The sequence below is a fragment of the Sabethes cyaneus genome, chromosome 3 (genome assembly GCF_943734655.1).
Source record: "Sabethes cyaneus chromosome 3, idSabCyanKW18_F2, whole genome shotgun sequence".
Classification (NCBI taxonomy): domain Eukaryota; kingdom Metazoa; phylum Arthropoda; class Insecta; order Diptera; family Culicidae; genus Sabethes; species Sabethes cyaneus.
This window is the reverse complement of record NC_071355.1, coordinates 93,458,660-93,479,403: the sequence shown is the minus strand read 5'-3', so window position 1 is coordinate 93,479,403 and position 20,744 is coordinate 93,458,660. Positions and strand designations below refer to the sequence as shown.

At 40.1% G+C, this 20,744-nt stretch overlaps 1 protein-coding gene across 1 annotated transcript in view; it reads left to right on the top strand.

Moving 5' to 3' along the window:
* The window catches only part of LOC128743943 (mitogen-activated protein kinase kinase kinase 11), a 62,508-nt gene that overhangs the window by 3,227 nt on the left and 38,537 nt on the right, over positions 1-20,744 (top strand). Inside the window, exons 2-8 of the mRNA XM_053840656.1 lie at positions 11,715-11,877; positions 11,943-12,109; positions 12,242-12,417; positions 12,674-12,694; positions 13,383-13,580; positions 13,650-13,797; positions 20,273-20,452. Of these exons, the coding sequence (XP_053696631.1) occupies positions 11,715-11,877; positions 11,943-12,109; positions 12,242-12,417; positions 12,674-12,694; positions 13,383-13,580; positions 13,650-13,797; positions 20,273-20,452 (1,053 nt within the window). The remainder of the gene's footprint in view (positions 1-11,714; positions 11,878-11,942; positions 12,110-12,241; positions 12,418-12,673; positions 12,695-13,382; positions 13,581-13,649; positions 13,798-20,272; positions 20,453-20,744) is intronic.

The following is a 20,744-nucleotide window of genomic DNA, read 5'->3' as shown; positions in this document are numbered from 1 at the left end:
TTGTTTACAATCTGGACAATTTTCTTTTTCGTTTATATCAAATGTAATGTGTGTATTTAACTTTTTACTGGCATTATAGTCATATTGCAGTTTAAATAACAAACCTGCCGTTTAAACAAATGAAACTTTGTCGGATTCTGCTTCTGTTATGTAAACAAGGGCGCCAGTATCTGCCAAATGACGTCACCTTGATCTGGTCTATTGCCCATTTATCTTGCTGATTGTAAATCGATAGCTTTTATTCTTTGTTGTATTTGTTTTCGTTTGCACAAATGCCTTTTTGTAGGTTCATGCTTAAAACGTTCTGTATCTGTTTACGCAGATTTCAACGAAAAAAGTAGAATGAAAAGGTAGATCAACTTTGTTGCAATAAGCATTTACGACGATGATTTTGGAATTGTCGGTCCATGCCGACATTTTTTCACGGTCTTGAGTGAAACAATAGTTTCTAAATAGTATAATGAAAGACAAAATTTGCACGCGTATTGCATGACAATGTATGCAATGTTATCATTTCGAGTTATTCACCGCATTCAAAGGTTAGTAGCGGAACCAAGAACCAGCATTTCGAGGTACGTTTTTTATATATGGGAGCTGTCAGTTTGTTACCCCGTTGACGCCCTGGAAGGTATTGCAGACAGTCTCGTAGACTCTGATGAGCCTGCAGCCGATACTAATTAGTAGGCATGGCAGTTTTTAACGAAATTAATTAATATAGATTTTAGGCCACCATTATCTGGTTATGTTGACAATTTTCGGTGAAATAAAGATGACGAATTGGAAAATTTTCGATATACAGTATCCCCCCGCTAATCCGACACCCAATAATCCGACGACTCAATAGTCCGGATCTCGCTAATCCGGAAAATTCCAAATTAAAACGTATTGTACTTGACTTCATTGTATTGTACGTAAACGTATTGTATTTTCAATCGAACACTACCTTCGTTTGGCTTCTCCGTTAAAGTCAGAATGGCACTCTTTCTAACTAAATGGAAATGGTACACGGTGCTGCTTCTAACTACGTTCACTTTTGCCATGGCTATAATATTTTCATTGCTATTCTCAATAGACTGATATGCTTGCGCTTATTTCGACACTTACTAAGAATTTCAAAGTATTTTGTTGACGAAATTGAATATTACCGCGTATAAAACATAGTTATTGCGTACTTACGACAAATATTTTCAAAAATTTCCGGAGTTTACGTATGGATGTAAACAAAACCACATTTCAAACTCACACTGACGTCAGTTTGACTGTCGGATTATCGAGTCAAAATTCGCTAATCCGGCTATAAATTTGTCGGATTAGCGAGGCGGTACTGTATTGGCATAAAATATATTGAGTTGTTCAATGGCAAATGGAACTTCAGTGTCCAGTCGTCGTTTTTTCGGTTGCTGACCGAACGATTTATTACTCTAAATTGCACTTAAAGTTCAAGTGACCATTTTTTGTGCTCTGGCCATATTTTTGATAAGAGTGACACTGAGTTGAATGAGGATTATTTCTTCAAAACTTTGTGTAACTTCTTACTTCACGCACGTGAAAGAAAACGCATGCCTTTTCTAAAAAATTTAAACTTTTTACCTGATTCCGGTTAAATTGAACCAGGTAAATAGTTGGAAAATTCATCTGGTATCTCGAGTTTATTGTTTTTCCCTGTTAATTCTAATTTGACCGAATCAACCTTTTGATCGTTGACGAGACCTTCTAACACAGCCTTGAATGGTCTTTCACTCCGGCTGTCAAATGTATAACACAGCCGGAATGTCAAATGTATACAATTTATGCATCTTTTCAGTTAATCCTCTAATCCGTTACTCCGTCTGTAGACGGCCTTCGCTTTTGGAGCTCCAGAGCCACATACGAAATTTGTCTTAAATTGAGAACATGAAAAATCTTTTCAGAACAGATTTCCTGACATTTTGATATTAATATCACAACATTCTGACCATGCGTTCAAAAGTTATCAACTTTCAAAAACAAGAATTCTGAAAAATTCTGAAAAAAATTATGGTGCGAATATTCCCTTTTTTACTTTTGAAGAAAAAGGACATCTAGAACAAAATGGTCGACCTTAAATTATTGCTATGAGTAGTTTACATCTGAGAGAGAGAGTCGCGCAGACGGTGTTCTTTTTGTCATGCTGTGATTGTTCTTCTTCTTACTATTACATTTGCTGTCATTTTCCGGTTACTAAATCAAACTTGTGCGTGAACTCCTCATTAGACGTGTATAGTGGGCGTTTTAGAATGACATATTTTGGTACTAATTGACCGAAGGGTTTTTCAGTTTTTACAAAAAAAGTAATGTACAGTTCCAAATGTGTGTTTTTCAAATAAACACCAGCAGAAAACTCATACGAATTACCAATACTTTTCCATTTTTGACCAACGATAACGACTGGCTGCATTTGACAAATCGTACTGGCTGCACTGCGTATAATCGCATATCAGTCCCATATGCATTTTCGTCGTTTTTGAGTTAAATATCAGATTCTCTCTTTTTCTTGCTTTACTATCCATTAAGAATACTAAAAAGCTGTTATTTCAAAAAGTCTGAAAAAAAATATGAAGACAAATTGTCCCATCTTAAAAATAATCGCATATCAGTCCCACCAAATGTTTTTCCAGGTTATGGCCATATATTTTACTTCAATCCATGTAAACAATATTTGTTGTTGTTTTTACGCTTTTTAGTTATTAAAAATCATCAGTTATTTAATACATACAGGATTGTTTCAAAGAAGTTCCATTCGAAAATGAATTGAGTAACTTTCGTTGAAACAGGGCCACTAATGACACGTAAGGTCTTCAAATATTGGAACTCTTATACTAGATTGGTTGGAAATGGTTAAAATATGAGAATTCTTAATATCTCGAAACAGTGGACCCCTCGATCGCGAGGGGGCTTGATGGTTTAAAAAAAAAGTTAAATTTTTAGCAAAATATTGAAATATATATCATGAAATGCTTCCTAAATTTGCAATGAAACAACTAACAAATGGCATAGTTCTGTAAAGAAGAAGAACAGGTTGAAATTCCTGAATTAAAAATCTCGCGTCACTTTTGATTTCGTCCAATGTAACAATTCCACCATATTGAGAAAAACGAGATCGAAGTTCTTCGAATTGAACTTTAAATTGTTTCAAAATGAAATAATTTTCAGTCATTCACTCAACGTGGTTGATGAATAATAACATTCAATATTCAACGGAGATTTTAAAAATCTAATTTAAACTAAGCAGTTTTGGTTTATTATGGAAAAAGTTACATTGGACTGTTTACCATCTCATGCTGTACTTTGGACGTTTTTATTTTTCCAGGCTATTGCACATAAATTAAGCGAGATCACCGTAAAATACGTGCGTTGCCGTGCTACGCTATTTTCGAGGTTATTTTTCAATATTAGGCCGCTTGTTTCACTTAAAATGCATAAATAATGCGAAAAAACTTTCACTTGCTAAACGTCCAATGTACAGATTGGGTTTGTTTTGATTTTTTTTGCACTTTGGACATCAGATGAGAACGACCGAAGTAACAGTCAGTCATCCGTAATTCGAATGTGCACATTGGACATTTTGATAATGCTAATTTTTTAACCTCAAAATAATTCTATTTGGGCAGGTGTTTTTGTATAACATAGAGTTTAAAAAGAGCAATAATTTGTTGTGATAAACCGGATTTGTTTATATTTGTTACATTGGACGAAATGAAAAGTGACGCGAGAAATTAATTTTTTGGTGGTCATCTTGGATTTGATCACCTTATTGGATTTTATGACAAAAATCGCTATTTTCACCATGAGTACCTCAACCGATTTTCATTTTAAGACCACCATTGGAAAGCTGAGAAAAAATGTTATTAGTAGCATAACTACTGTACCATCCGTACTCTACCCTAACCATGCACAACATCATATAAATAAATATTATGCAACAAGCAAAACAAAACAGACAACTCCGATCGTATTGAGACACACGGCGGGCACCGAACGCAAGCACCAGCGCCATGCATACACTTCACAAGTGCACGCATTTTGCTGAGCTAGCTCTCCGACCTGTCGGTGGCCTATGTGACTCGGTGTAAGGACTCGAATTACAATTCCAGAACCGAATGTATCGAACAAAGAATCTTTCTGTCCCAGTAGTCTATCTCTTTTTAACTTTAAGAATGCATTTAGAATAAGGAAAATATCGATATGCATTACCGATATTTTCCACCAAAATTTAGCTATAAAAGCAAACCTTTCGGATAATAAACCAAGCCATTTCGACTTCAGACTTTGTGCGTTTAATGCGACCCCAATCGGGCTATCGCTAACAAAAGAACTTAGTCCCGCAAGCAACCCCGAGATCAGTTGATCTACCACGGGCTATTGCTTAAAGTCCAAAGGCTAAAGTATACTTCAATAAACCGTCCGCGCCAACAGTGCTGTTATACTACATCCGTCACAGAACGGTTGTGACTGAGAAGAGCTGAGACTGATATGCGATTATTTAGCTACTCGATGGCCTAAGTAATCGCATATCAGTCTCTACCTTATTTTTAATTGCAATTGCCACAAAAAATGCAATGTTTTGATTAAGAAGTTATAATAAAATAGACTTTTATTCAATATATTATGTCGAAAAAATAAGAAGAAACTGCGCTCAACAGTTGAAATAACCAAAACAAGAAAAATACCTTCAAACATTGTTTTCTTAACTCGATGATATTGCAGATGGGACTCATATGCGATTATAGGCAGTGCATTTGCTGTTAGATTTTTTCCTCTTCGCGAATCTCTCTCAGGTTTACATGCTTTCTTTCAATTTTGTGATATGTTCGAACTGAAAATATATTTGGGTAGAGCGTTAGGCATGAAAAACTAAAAAGAGAAATTGAACTTTTTCATACCTGGCGGTTCTCCAGATAAATATTTGTCAATGAAAATCAACACTCGAGCTTCTTATGATAAACTAGTTATTTGCTTGATCACATCGTTTTTACGATGTTGCCCGTTAGAGAGTTAAATACTGAGTGAGCAAATGTCGACCAACATTTGAAAAGGGCGGATAAGCCAACTGTCAAACAGAACGAGTGAGAGTTCATTTTCCTATGCTGCTCCAGCAAAAAATAACCCTCGCTCGGTCTGTTTGACTTATCCGCCCTTCTTGCAAGATAGGAGTCAAAATGACTACTTGTCAAGCATAGCTACCAATACCCCCCCCCCCCCCCCTTCCTTTTCGCTCTTCCCCTCCTTCACCAAAAAATTTTCATTTCTTTCCCTTACCGTCCCTTCATCAATTGTAGAACCATCGTTTCAAAAAATATTAATATATATGTATGACCGCATTTCAAGGTCAAGACTAAAAACTTGAGATTAGTCTTTAACATAGGAACGGGGCCTTCACTCGAAAACCCGCGCCGAGAAACGCAGCTAACACACGCTGACAGACGAACAACGTCACGTGCAGTACCTTGCAAGTCGTAAGGACCGGCATAGTGTCGTCGTCCTGAAAGTAAAAAGTAGTTAGATTAAAAACTTCTCGCTCCGTGGTAATCTGCAATTGATGTAGGAAGCGGCACAATATGTGTCGATAACCCAACCAAACGCGTCTCTTCCTTGATAAGTGGATTTTGCAGTCTCTTTTTGTCCAGCGCCTCTATGGTTCAAAGGTACAAGTACCAGCGAACCACATGCCCTGGCGGGTGTTGTGGGTTCGAATCCGGTTATAATCTCAGATTATAGCTTGGTTCGACTCATGCACCTTCCAGCATTGGACAAAAGATAGGAGTCACAAGAACAATTTGACTTTGTCCATTTTCATTTGGAGGGAGTTTCATGAAGATGAATTTTTTTGGATTACCGTAGAGGAATGCTGTTTTTACGTCCATCTGGTGTACTAACAATTTTTGTTCGTTTGCTAATGCTAATGCCACACGTACGCTGGTCAGGTTCGAAACGGGCGCACATGTTTCGTTGTAATCGAATCCAGGTCGCTGTGAACATCCTTTTGCAACTAATCTGGCTGTGTATCTTCCAGGGTGGCCACTCAGTCGGGAAAATCGGGAAAACCGGGAAAAAGTCGGGAATCACTAACAGTCGGGAAAAAACCGGGAAAAAGCCGGGAATTTCACAAGTAAACCGGGAAATACCCGTCTGAGAAGTTTTTTTTTAATAGCTGCATTTTTTCAATCAAAATCTTCAGGGCGCCTTTCAAGTTTTTTTTTTCATCTCGCCACTTCAGTTTGACTTCAGCTCAGTTCATTCGTGACTTCTACGGGATTGTGATTTGAACCCGAACCCCCCTCCACTATCTTCTTGGTTCGATTAACAGCGTCCAATTGACCGAAGTGCGTTAGTTCGGCTGGTCAATACTTACTCACGAGTTAGATCGACACCAAACTAGCAAATGGCACCTTCACTAGTCGTTCACCGAGCGAAAAACAAAATATTCTAAAATCTTATGGAGACTTGTGAGGCATTATTAGGGGCAAGTCACCCAGTACCGGACACTTAAGAATTTTAACATATATAAAATCAACACTTTGCATATCATCAGTTTGTTTTTTGACTGGAAGAGTAATATAGAAAACCATTTTCCAATAAAAATAGGATACACGTACTTGAATCACTAATGAACCATTTTAGAAGCCAAATGAGAAATCGATAAAAATCATTACTTAAAATTCTGTCTGCCAGTACCAGACACTTAACAGAAATCATAAAATAAACCAATTAAGGACTTATATTTCTGAATAAAACATGTCAAAATGTTTAAAATCGCTTATTGCTTGCATACTTGTTGACTAAGGATTGCCTTGAATAAAAATCAACAGTTTTTTATGCTCTATATCGATGCTCTTCTGTTTTCTTTGAGAAATTGATCATCAACAGGTTTCCTTATTTTCTCACTGTTTACAAGCAACTGTTCAACTGTTTACAAGCAACATAACGCAGTCAAAAACTTGCATATCCGACTGAGTGCACCACTATCGCTAAAATGAATTGCCCCATTTCTAAACGATCTAAGCTTAATTTATTTAAATTGAACAATTATCTTTATCAAGACCTCAAAACGGTTTTTCAAACGGTCAAACAATTTTGAAATAATCCGACCAGTTGAAAAAATTTTCGGTCGGGAAAATCATACATAAACCGGGAAAAAGTCGGGAAAAAACCGGGAATTTGAAATTTGAGATTGAGTGGCCACCCTGATCTTCAGAATCCTTACCCGAGAAAATCCATTTTGATTCTACAGTCTTGACACCTTTTGGAACACAGTTGATCACTGTCCAGGTGTTATTTTGATGCAGCGAATCTAATTCTGCTTGAATAGCACGCTTCCATTCTTGCCAGTCTTCGAGGTTCTTTAGTTCTTCTATGCTCTGAGGTAGCTCCTCATTAGAGATAGTGGCCGTTTTGGCTGTATAGTCTGGATGCCAGATTGGACGTTTTTTATCCCTCTTGCTTCTTCGTAATGATTTGAAGTGATTATCGTAACATTCGTAAAATTTGAAGTGATTCGCCCCGTGTCTTCTTCTTCAACTTGACTTTCATAAATGCTCTCTTAGTTACTTTCGTTTGTTCCTTCTTCTTCAGAGTATTGATTTTCTTCGATAATTGTAGAGTCTGAATTGTCTGAGTTTTCTTCATAAGACAAATCTGCCGTGTCGTCACGTCTCTCATTTAATTGATCATCCTCTTGGTCAATTTTTCTGAAACGTGTGATTAACAATCAATCCTGGTCGCCTGAATTTTTATCATCATTCAATCGAATATCATCTTTCGTTGTAAATGATTCATCAAACACAACGTTTCTACCAATCTCAATCGAGCAAGTTTATTTATTCCAGAGTCTAAATCCATTATTTGCGTAACCCACAAATATTATTGGTTTTGTTTTAAAATCTAATTTCAAACGTTTTTCTTTAGGAATTTGTTTATACACCTTACATCCAAAAATCCTTAAATGGTTCAGATTTGGTTGTCTATTGAACCACATTTCATTTGGGGTTTTATCCTTTGATATCGCACTAGTAGGTGATCTATTTGTCGAATACGTAGCTGTTCTTAGTGCTTCACCCCACATTTCCTTTGGTAACTTGCTTTCGTAAAGCATTGCCCTAACCTTTTCCATCAGTGTTCTGTTCATTCGTTCACTAACTCCGTTTTGTTGTGGAGTGTATGGAACTGTGTATATCATTTGAATTACTGCTTTCTTACAGTAACTCTGTAGTTCATCATTCTTGTATTCGTCGCCATTATCGCATCTAAGCATTGAAATATTTGTTTCAAAAAACACCGATGCTATGGCTTTGTACTCTTTGACTTTTTCAAAGACTTCTGACTTATGTTTTATCAGATAACTTACAACAAAGTGTGTGCAGTCATCTATGAACGTGACAAAATAACGATAGCCATCTTGTGTTTCATGCTCCATGCTTCCACAAACGTCTGAATGTATTAAATCTAATGGTCGTTTTGATCTTGTTTCATATTTTGAAATTTGAAAGCTGCCTGCTTTCCTGCCAAACAACCTTTACATACGTTTATTGTATCTATCATTTCTGAAGTGCAGTTGATACCCTAAACCATGCTTAATAAGCGTCTCTATTCCCGCATTATTCAAGTGTCCTAGCCTTCTATGCCAAGTGTTCAGACTCACTTGATGTCCTACCGATGCTGAGCAGATATTTTGTTTGCTCGACTTGTCTTCCCAAATGAAATTAAGGTGAAATAATCCGTTGACAAACTTTCCCGAAGCAACAACTTCGTTTTCAGACTCGAAAATGACCCTTTTTATTATTTTCACTCGCTTTTCTGACCGAAAGGAGATTCGTTTCTAGTCCAGGAATAAATAAAACGTTGTACAGTTTTAGATAGTTTATTAAATTTTCTCCCACAACAGATTTCAATCTAATATTTCCGCGCTTTGTAGCCGAAATTTTTTCGCCTGCATTTGCAGTTGTTATTATGATTGCTTCATCCAGTTCTTCTCCATCCTCCAGCAGTGATTCATCCATGTGTTAACCATGTGGTCGCTAACTCCAGTACTCCAGAATCTGCAGCAAATCTAACTATTTTGTTTCCGCACTTCTTGATGCTTCTGCCGGCCATCATTGCGTGTGTACGCTTAGTTTCCTTCGTCTTGTACTACTCCTTGTCCTGGTGGTTCTTATGTTCTTCGGCTTCATCAACTTCTGCGTCCTGAAATACCTGCTTCAGTTCGGCGATTGTGTTCTTACAGAGCTCTTCATGAAGTCATGAAGAATCATTAGCGACCCCTTGATGAACTTGTACATGATCGGCATAGCAATTATCAGAGCATGTACTTTCTCTGCATGCGAGATGTTAGCACCCATAAGACCTAGCTTCCTTATCACTAAATCGTACTCGTCAAAGATCTTTTCCAGTGTCTGTAGATTCTTATACTTTATGCCAAAAAGTCGGTCTCGCATATTTACTACTGCGGCTGTACCGGCTTTCTGGTACGTCTTTACAAGTACGTCCATGATTTCCTTTGCAGTCCGATGACCTTGTTCAAAACTTCGTTGTTGATCAGCATTACAATTTCGTCCATGGCTTCAAAATCTTCGTTCAATCGTTTCTGCAGCTTTTCCTTGCTTGTTGCCTCCTGCTCCGGAGTAGCTCCTTCTATTGGTCTGTAGAATACCTCTTCCATCGGCGTCCTCAGCAGGGGGTGAATGAGCTGCATCTTCGCCAGGTGATGCTCCACAAGCCACTTCCAGGCTGCGAATACGGCACAGTTGCCGTCGAAGACGTTTTCCCGATCGAAGCCACGTATTGCAGTCAACGGCAATGTACGCTCGAGAGTGTCCCTGTCGTATCCACCGTTCCGTCGACTGCTTTCGCCGTTGTCACCATCCGCCATGTTGGCAGAATCGAAGTATGTCGAGTATCACTGGGTTAACCACCCAATAATAGCACGTTCAGTAATCTTCCTGCGACGTCCCACGAGTTAATCGAGCTCGCGAATTGACCGGTGGCGGTTAACCACCGGGTTGACCAGTTGATTACTGGTTGCTTATTGAAAATAGGAATTTCTTCCTCGGATTAGTAACCCTAATCCACGAAAACTCTAGTCTCCACTAGACGATCTTGAGGTTGGCTGGGCCTATAACCTGTTGAACCTTGGCAGATTAATAGAAAAGCCACAATTTATCTAGCCTGAGTAAAAGTTAAATTTTATTGGTAGCACATATCGAGGTCATGATTCTTGGTTACATTATAATAGCGATTGATAAGAAACAATACTTATAATTCTATAAACACATGATCCTACAATACTGAGTCGTTCTGACAGTTGGCGTCGTCTGACAGCTGACGTTATGTTGACAGCCGACATTCTGCTGGAATCGTATAACAGTTTCCCTGCTCTACTGAACGACAAATTGGTGCGGCAATTTATTTCAACAATAGTAAAGCTTGTCAAGCTTTAAGTTATTTGGTATAGTTAGAGTGACTATATACAGAGTGGCGACATGTCATCCCAAAAGTATGCAATGCTCTAGCAACGCTTATTTTCTTCTCTTTCCTGCATACACGTTGGATTGGTCGTCTGCTCGATTGGAATGACACTAACAGATAATTATCATTCCAATTTTGACATTGTCGCCACTCTATATATAGTCACTCTAGGTATAGTCCCGTTAGAATAAAGTATACGAAATGTTCAATGCACTAGTATAACAGGATAGATTCTAACTTGCATTTTTTTTGCAAGAATCGGAACGACCGATAAGCGATAAACAAAACAGACGATCTTAGTCAATGACCCAAACACGAATTATCACTTTGCAATATGGGTCGATTTGATGTTATCTTTATGTGCAGCAATTATCGCATGAGATGGCCACGCCATTCAGCAAAGCAGCGAAAGTTTTTTTTACTGTCAAATTGTAGAGTTAACCCAGCTGGAATCACAATACAGTGGACCCCCGTTCGTTTGAACGATTCCTCATGCAAACTAACGGGGTTAGCTCTTAATTTGAACAACTGGTAACCCTAAATATGCTGGAGCTTGTGTGAACTGGCTGCCCTGTTCTTTGTTATTGTTTTGGTAGTTTGATTCAGTTGGCAGTTGCAAGCAGCGAATATTTCATTCTCCGATCAGATTTCTACCATAATCGTTGGGAAAACGCATTGTGAAACAGATTAAACACGCTGAATCAGTACAAACAAATCGTGTTTATGTGCATTGTCTGCATAAGCAAATGATGTCATATTGAGAATGACATTTTAACCATTTTTAATTTGCACATCGTGCAAACCAACGGGGTTCAAATTAAAAAGTGTTCAGATTAAAAACGGTCAAACGAACGGGGGTCCACGGTATCCGAGATGGGTTTTTCACACTAGCTTCCACTTCAAATTTACGATTGTTTATATGGGTTCTGCAATTTCTATTCAACAACATCGTTAAAGCTTTAGTTTTTGAGTGGCAATCATTTGGTCACACACGGTGCAAGAGTTCAATTTACGTTATTTAAATCATTTTTTCAGATAGTAGGATAACCCTTTGCCAAATTTAGGACGTTTTTATCATTATACAAGATAACTAACCACATAATCTTTACTATTTTTAGGAGTGCAAAATTCGAGTAATTTCACTTGTATTTCACTTGACGCATTATGTTTTTGAAAGTGAAAGACCACACCACCGAACAAAATTATGCTGACAATTTTCTTCTTATTCTTTCCAGTTCTCATCAGCGAGCACATCTCAACCGGCACTCTGAAATCGAAAACGTTGAAGATAACCGACTTCGGGCTTGCTCGTGAAGCTTACAAGACGACACGAATGTCTGCCGCCGGTACTTTCGCTTGGATGCCACCGGAAGTCATCAAGTCTGGGACGTACTCGAAGTGAGTGGTTATTTTTCTTCATGCCTGTTTGGTAGTCGATTGGTAACTATTTCTATATAATGCAGAGCTTCCGATGTGTGGAGTTACGGTGTGCTTCTGTGGGAATTGCTAACCGGCGAAACGCCTTACAAAGGATTTGATTCCCTGATGGTGGCGTACGGGGTCGCCGTCAACACGCTTGCCCTGCCGATACCGAAGACCTGTCCCGAGCCGTGGGGAAAGCTAATGAAGTGTAGGTTTCTTTTATTACCTATCGCGCTGGATTGCGAAAGTTTGGCAATCGAAAATGGGGTTATTTTGCTAGCTATTAATTATATTTGTTTCGCTTGTTTGTTTGCTCGCGTTTTCCCCTTTACACAATTAGCCTGTTGGGATACAGATCCTCATAGGCGGCCCTCGTTTAGGGATATTGAAAAGGATTTAGATATTATCACTCGATCTGGATTTGGGCAAACACCTCACGAATCATTCCATACCATGCAGGACGGCTGGAAGAAGGAAATCGCCGAAGTCCTTGAAGAACTGCGTAAAAAGGAGAAGGTGAGTAAGAGTTTTTGGAGGTTAGCTACTATTGGAATATAATGTGAAAACTTTTCTTGTTAATTACTAGCTGAAATAGAAAAGTATCTAGTAGATGTTTATGGCTCTATATTGTTTAACAGGGAACGAATTGGGCAAAACTTTCTATGTGTTTACCATAATTCTATTGACTCTCCTTCCGCGCTGATTATCCCCTTCATTTACCCTAATTGTTTCTGTTCTTTTTTCATCATTGGCCGCCTTTCACTGTTAATAGGCATTTAAGTCTTTCGAAGAGGTAAGACCTACAAACAAAAAACTTGTATGATTTTTCTGATTGACAACGTTTGTTATGATTTGGTTGCAGTTTCGTTTTGATTTGCCTGGTTTTCGCCAGTGTGTATTTATTTTCCTATAAATTTAAATTGAAAGCGTTTAATGTACAGATTGTAAAGGTCACCGATGGTTGTATTGAAATCTAGGCTGTAGTAATCCAGAAACTGCATGATTCTATGTTTTATTCGTAACCGAAAGATTTTTTTAAATATTTTTGTAAAACACGCCACATAAATATTTTTGTAATCACGCCACATTTTCAGTGTTTGTTTATTTTGTATAACTTGTAGCTGTTTAGATGATTTATGGTGTCACAATTGTATGCGCCCTATGAATAGCTGCAATCAAAAAATGTAGGAATGTTATGGAAAACATCAGGAAAAGGATGTGTTTATATTAAGCTTTGTATTTAGTATTGTTTGCGGTGTTTGCCTAATTAAAACACAGCTCAGGGTGACTGTGTGTATTCACAAAGTGTGTGTCATTTATTATCAATAGACTATTTCAGTAACAATATTTCGGATATCAAAAAAATAAGTTTCTCATTCTTTTTTCATGCTAATTTATTTCTTCATTGTTTTTGTCTAAAAAATACACGTTTTTCAAGCTTGTGTTTCTAATAAAACCATTACCTTTGTTCGTTCCAACAGGAATTACGCAGCAAAGAAGAGGAGCTTAGCCGAGTACAGCGCGAACAGCGGTGTAAGGAAGAAGATTTAGCTAAACGTGAACAGGAACTAGACGCACGTGAAATCGAACTCCTGGGACGTGAGCTGAATATCATGATAACTCAGAACACACCAACACCGAAAAAGAGGAAAGGGAAGTTCAGCAAAAGTAAGCTAAGGGTATGTATCGGGATAACATTTCTCGCGGTTGCAAATGCATTCTAACATCGGTTTTTGTGTTGTTTCCAGTTACTGAAGCGGGAACCGGGACAGATCTCGTCTCCGCTCGATTTTCGTCACACGATAACGGTAAAGCACACTGCCATTCGTGACGAATCTCGACAGCACACGGATACTCCTCCCGGTTCACCCGCCACCCGACTGAGAGCCATTGCACGTGAGTACAAAGATTCGCTTTATGCCAATGTGTTTCTTGTTTTACATTGTGTTATCTTTTTATCACAGTTATCATTGTTTTCGTATCGATTACAGTTTCATTTGTTTTCCTAGTGTTATACACCGACAAAGATTTGCGAACACACTATTTGCAAAACATCATTAGAGCTATATTTTTTTACACCTTTTAACTTTTCGATAGTGCTGACGGTTCCGGGTTATGTGAGCCTCAGAGGGACCAGTTTTCAATTGCCAACGAGTATGCATGCTTTTTTTCCAGTAATCACGTATATAGATTTATTGCTCTTTGAATCGATTCGCGTTATTTCCTTGTTTGATTTCCGAATAGTGTGATATAAGGCTCATTTTGTAATCTGGATTTTTCTGTTTATTTTCAATTATATTGATATGAATTTAAAATGTATTGTGATGTTTTCAAAGAAACTTTCGACTGCATTGGACAAACTATTTTGTGCGTGAACTTTCAGCAAAGATCAGAAACTAGAACATAGGTATTATTTAAGTATTATACATTTGTTGGCAGATTCTCAGTTATCGTGGGATTAAAATAGGTACATTGTCTTGTGAAACAATAAATAAACAAATGAATTAAAAATGAAACTTCGTTTGTGAAACTAACAGTATCTTTTAAGACAAGAGCGCTCTTGGTGCACTACCGGTGTAAACTAGGAGTACGCTGTAAATATTTAAGATTGACCAATACTTAGTTCAGCAATCTTATCGATAATAATTAGCTCTATAAATGCCCCATACATAATATTTTCGAGTTTTACTTGACTGAGGCGGTACAGTTACTACTTACTTACATACCATCCTACATATGTACCACTTTGCTGACTTACGTACTGACTTACCTCTCAACGTACTTACGTACTTCTATTTCTAGCAGATAGCCAGAATCTTGTCGTGTCAATAATTTCTCTCCACTCTCTTCGGTCCTGGGCTAGTCGGGGTTCATTCGTTGAACGTCTAGACACACGCAAGTCGGCTTCAACCTGCTCGAGCCATCTAGCACGTTGGGCCCCTCTATTCATGGTGCCGATGGGGGTTTTGAAGAGAAAAGATTAGAGTGCGCAGTCGGCCGGCATCCTTGCGACGTGGCCGGCCTACCGTAGTCTCTTACTTTCGCCAAATGTACAGTGGGAATCTCTCCAAGTAGTCCCTGTAACTCGTGGTTCATTGCCTACGCCACTCTCCGCTATCCGTTCGTAGTTCGCCAAAAATAGTCATCAACACCTTTCGTTCAAAAACGGAAATTGCACGTATATCTTGCATAAGCAAATTTACTATCTCAAGTCCGTAGAGGACTATCGGTCTGATCGGCGTTGTGTACACCGTCAGTTTTGCGCGGCGGCGGATGGTTTTTGATCGAAGCGTCTGGCGGAGGGAATGGGTCGTTGAACGTCCTTACCCGTATTATTGTCGGTGATGATCAGAGATACCAAACATATGGCTTCATCAACCACTTCTAGATCATCACCGTCAAATGCCACTGTCCGTGGATGAGAGACGACCCTTGTATTCTTTGGAGTCTCATTCCACCTCATTAATTTGTTTTCGATTCATTAATTTGCAACCCAAACCCCCAGCCTCCATTTTTAGTCTAGCGTATATCACTTCCACCGTCCCAAGGATTCTAGTAATGATGTGGAGGGCGTCTGCGACGGCTAGGAATGACGGCTACTTTTGTCGAAGCTTGTTCTTCGCGTTTCGATACCCGCTCGCCGGATCCTTGCGCAGAGGGCACAATACAGTCCAACCGCCTGCGCAACCCTCTGCGCGATGCGAAAGGGCTGGAGAGTGCCCACGAAACACGCAGGTAGCACATCACACGCTCCAGGGTAGCTTTGATCATTCACGACAGTTTGCTCGGAAAACCGTTTTTGTGCATTATCTGCCATAGCTGTTCGCACTCGACTGTATCGCATGCTGCCCTGAAATCCACGAAAATATGATGCGTGGGCACGTTGTACTCCCGACATTTCTGGAGGATTAGTCGAAGAGTGAAAATTTGATCCGTAGTAGCAAGGTTCTCCATAAAGCCCGTCTGTTACTAGTCTACGAATTCGCTTGCTGTTGGAAATAGACGACGTAACAAATCTGGCGGAGCACTTTGTAGGCGGTGTTCATCAATGTAATGCCGTGCTAATTGCAGCGATCGTGTCGATCGCCCTTTTTATAGTTGGAACAAACCATACCTTCTATCCATCACTCCGGTAGCCTTTTTCCCAAATCCTTCAAATTATCCAGTGAAGTGCCTTTGCTAGTGGTTCTTTACCATTTTTGTTCTGTTGGGAGTTGATCCTTTCTGGTTACGTTACGTTATGTGTCCATGTCCGCCGGTCCGGCAGAACAAAGGGATGAAATCAGAGATCTCCACTGCTGACGGTTACCCACCATGGCTTTTACCTGTCGCCAGGACAAGTTCTCGTCTACAGCCCGGATGTTGTTGGCTAAGCTCCGTCGCCATGAGCCTCTGGGTTTGCCTCTTCTACGCTGTCCTTGTGGATTCCAGTCGAGTGCTTCTCTGCAAACCTCGTTCGCTCCTTTCCTCAAGGTTGTCCGATCCACTTCCACCTACGTTCACGAATTTCTGTGGCTGTCGGCCGTTGATGACACCGACGATGGAGTTCCTCATTGGATATCCAGTTATCAGGCCGCCAGGCACAAATGATGTATCGCAGGCACCGGTTAATGAATACCTGCAGTTTTTGCGTTGTATCCGCTGAGACGCACCACGATCCTTTCTGGTGGCTCTAATATTCTTCAGTTGCCCGATTTCTCGCTCAGCTTCGTTCAAGAGGCGGCATGCAGTTACCGCTTGTAAGCACTCCTAGGTTAACTGCCGTTCTGCCTCCTTCTGTTATATCGCCAGTGAGATTCCCATCGAAGAATTGCTTTTACATGTCGACCACCTCGCCCTCGTTTGTGACCTGGTTTCCCTATCCGTCCCTACATAAATTGGGCTTCGGTAACATTCTTTAAGAGGTTGATTTACCTTCTCATAGAACTTACGCGCTTCGTTGGCCAGTTGTTCTAGCTCTTCACGATTTCTGTCCTTCTTTTTTTTCGCCTCAAGATCGTGGTCAACTCATTCTGCGCTCGTCGATACGTGGCTAAATTCTCCCTCGTGGCAATACTTACTTACATTCACTTTTTCGGTAACAATCTGCCTATTGAATTTGGTTCGAATTTAGGAGTCGTCTTCACGTTTTCCGGTCTTGGTCGCCCCTAACACCTGCTGTTCTGACATCCTCGTCAACAGTGTTCATATAACGGGTACGGGGTCAAAAACACCTCGTCGGTCGCGTCAAACCAGCTCGTCGGTCGCTCTCTTTCATGGTCCACGCTTCGTAGTCTTATGGAGCGTGAGTTTCGTACGGAGTTTCGCGCTACGGGACCTCAGTTGGCTACGTAATCCGTAGAAGGTCTTGTTGGTAGACGTTATCGGACCATTTATCCCTACCGCAGTTTCAACACCTGAAGGGCAGCCACGCTCTTCGTTTTGGCAGAGTTTATGACAAGCCCTAGCCTCGCAGCTTCCTCCTCATGATGAGTGTACACCTTTTCCCCAGCTCTACGGTTAACACCGATGATATCGATGTCTCCCGCGAACCTTGGGAGCATCCGAGATTTCGTGATGATGGCACCGCTTCTCTGCACGCCTGCCCTGCCCTTCGAATAGCACCTTCCACTGCAAAGTTAAATAGCAGTTTCGATAGCCGCCACTTTGCTTTAAACCCTCTAACGTCACGAACGAGTCCGAAGTCTCGCCCGCTATTCTGACTTAATTTTGAACCACCAAGCTCGTTGCAATACTTAAATAATTTTTCCGAATTTTTTTCCCTCTCCATCGCAATCCCCGTCAAACTAGTCATTTCGTGCAGTCGTGGTTTCTTCACCTAGCACCGCGGCTGCGGCGTCATTAACAACCGAACTTATCCTGCTCCATCCGTTTTCGAGGGTCAAAGCACCTAGCTCCATAGACAAAAGTAGAGCTTCATTCAGTAGGCATGCGTAGTTTTCCGCAACTCGCGGGTTATCTAATTACCGAATGTTTAACCGAGGAGGACGGTTTTTTCGTGGCTTTATAGATATCTTTGCAGGAAAAGAAGGTACTTCTGATTACCAGGCCTCGGGAAACTGAAAAGTTGATGCCTTGCTGGCAGTTATCATTCGTGCCGTTATGCAGACTATAGGGTCCGATCCACGCTCTATACATCGCCTCCCTATTGATCTAGGCTTTTAAATCCCCGATGACGATCTTGATATCCCGTGGCGAACAGATGTCGTACTTCGCCTGTGACTGCGCGTAGGATGCTTCCTTTTGTTGGGGCTGTCATTTCAGTGTTAGTGCCGAGACACAAACGCTGTCGTGAGCCGCCCCTAACCTAATGTACAACCGCTCCTTTGGTCGAGGAAGTCATCAAGAGACGTCCCTGACATGGCAATAGACGTTCAAGAATATTCCTCGTTACCTACTCAGTGATTGCAGGCATGAGGGACCATCACCTTGATGAAGCCCTCTGTGTGATTTGAATGAACTCGACAATGTGCCTTAAATCCGAACTCAGCACTGTGTACCATCCATCGAATATTTAATCTGTTTGATCAGTTTCCTGGGGAAACTGTTGTCGTCTATGATTTTCCATAGTTCTTTTCGTTTGATGGTATCATATGCAGCTTCGAAGTCAAAGTCAACCCGGTAGTTGTTCTAATTCCCAAATTCTAACAGTAAGCCGATGCAGACAACTGGTCAGCTTTCCTGGTCCCATTTTAACAAGCTCCGCTTTGATCTTTCCGCGTTCTTTCTCAGCCGATTTATTGTTCTTTAGTTGCCTGATGGCCTTCTTAACTTCACTTATTAGGGCTGGCACATTTCCCCCGTTTGACGCACCGTTAAAATTGCTTTCCCCACCGCCATGGTCCTCCGCCTGGGTGCCATTCGAGTGTTCATCGAAGTGCTGCTTTCATCTTTCGCGGACTTCGAGATCGTCCGTCAAATTACTGTCATTTCGGTTCGCCGCATAAAGCCTTTGCGGAATGTTTTCGGTTCTGGTAGAATTTTCGCGTTTATTGAGAACGATGGATCTGTTTCAACTCAGCATACTTGACCAGACAGTACTTTTTCTCCCGGATGGTTTGGAATCGCTGCATCTTCTTCTGTTTGTGTTTTGCTATGTTCTGACGTGTGGCACTGCGCATCTTTGCCGCCCTCGCAGTGTTTTCTCTCTGCATCCATCAAACGGTTCCTCGTGTTCCGGCTGGCGTTCCACGAGGAGGTAGGAATAAGAGTTGCTGGAAAAGGGACTAAGAACCACTGTGTAGCAGTGTTCGAAAAAATTGACAGCCCTACAGCGCATACAGTTTTACTCGTGGCAGTATTTTTTATCTGTCGGCTCTTGGACATGACTACTGAACTGCTGACGGTGTTTGTCTTTCTCAACTTTCTACCCTTCAAAACAATTCGTTCATGAATTGCAGTGCTGAATGATTGCTCGACTAGCCTGCCAGTCAATTTTCATACTTTTTAAAATCAACCAAAACCTGAAGGAAGTTATTTAAAACTTCGGAGCAATGTTTACGTTTATTGTAATTTCATTTCATGTTATCGGTAGTTCAAAATGAATGAATGATCGAATGATTCACATTTGATTTCATCCACTATTGTCAAGAATAAATGAATGTAGAAAACAACACAAATATGAATGCAAATGAATTCGTTCGAATCGTTGGTTGGCAATGTTGAGTTCATTTCATCTGTACTAGAAACAGCAATGAATAAGCAGTGTACTGCATCAATTCAGGCGTATTGCATAAACTGAATATGAGATTTTTAAGCACTGCTGTGGTGTCTACGTTGTACCTACTGATGTTCGAGATATTATCTAAAATGTTATTTTGGATGATTTTGACACGTATCTAAAGATGATTTATTCTGCGTTGTTTATTATTACTCTAGGTACTCTAGGTACATGAAATAGATTTATTTATAGCTATCATATATAAAGATGTATTGTGCCTTAGATTGAGTTAAAATGAGTAACCTCATCAACCTAGTAACGTAAACAGTAAAAGCAAGATTAACAGTGATCTCTATTTTATAACTCACGATTACTGCTTAACTGAGAATTTGTGCATACATTTACGGTACAGTTGCAAATATGTTCTAGTTTCTTGATCGAACTATCCTAGCCGTTGACAAAATTCGTTAATTGTTCGAAATTGATTTTTGTTGCATTTTTTCCCGTAATAATTAATTGGTTTTCTGTGACAATTGTCATCGTTATCAAACGTTCGGCGCGAAAAAAAAAATTAGAAAAGTCAGTCATAAACCACGGTAATTAGATGTAACCATCAATACTGACCTCATCAACTAACACCATCATACCTACTCATACCGAATGTGAGATAATCATAAGTAAAACAACGCATATTTGAATCAACCAATACAGTTCCGGCCGATGGCATGAAAGGTAAAACCTGGGGACCGTCGACTTTGCATCAGCGCGAGCGAGGTCACTTGACAGCCCTGCGTACGACGGTCCGGACGCCGCATTTCAGTAAAAGTGCACCGAATCTGGACAAATCCCGCATGGCGATCTCCGCCAGTTCGTCGCGTAACGAAATACTAGGTAAAAGTCATGATGGCTTAAACACCATCAATAACAGTAAACACTATCAGACAACCACTTCCTGTACTCTTAATCTTAAAAATTACGTTAGTAGTAATAGTACCAATTCCTCAATCTCGAGCCGTACTAGCGATAAGCGTAACCATAGTTTAGATAGCAATAATCACCGTACCAGCGACGTTTCTAGACAAACCGATCAGAATGACATCGTGTACGATCGCGTGTTCTATCGTAAGATTCAAAAAAGTTTAGACGATATCTTTTCCAGAGAAAGCGAGCTTGACGAGCCTGT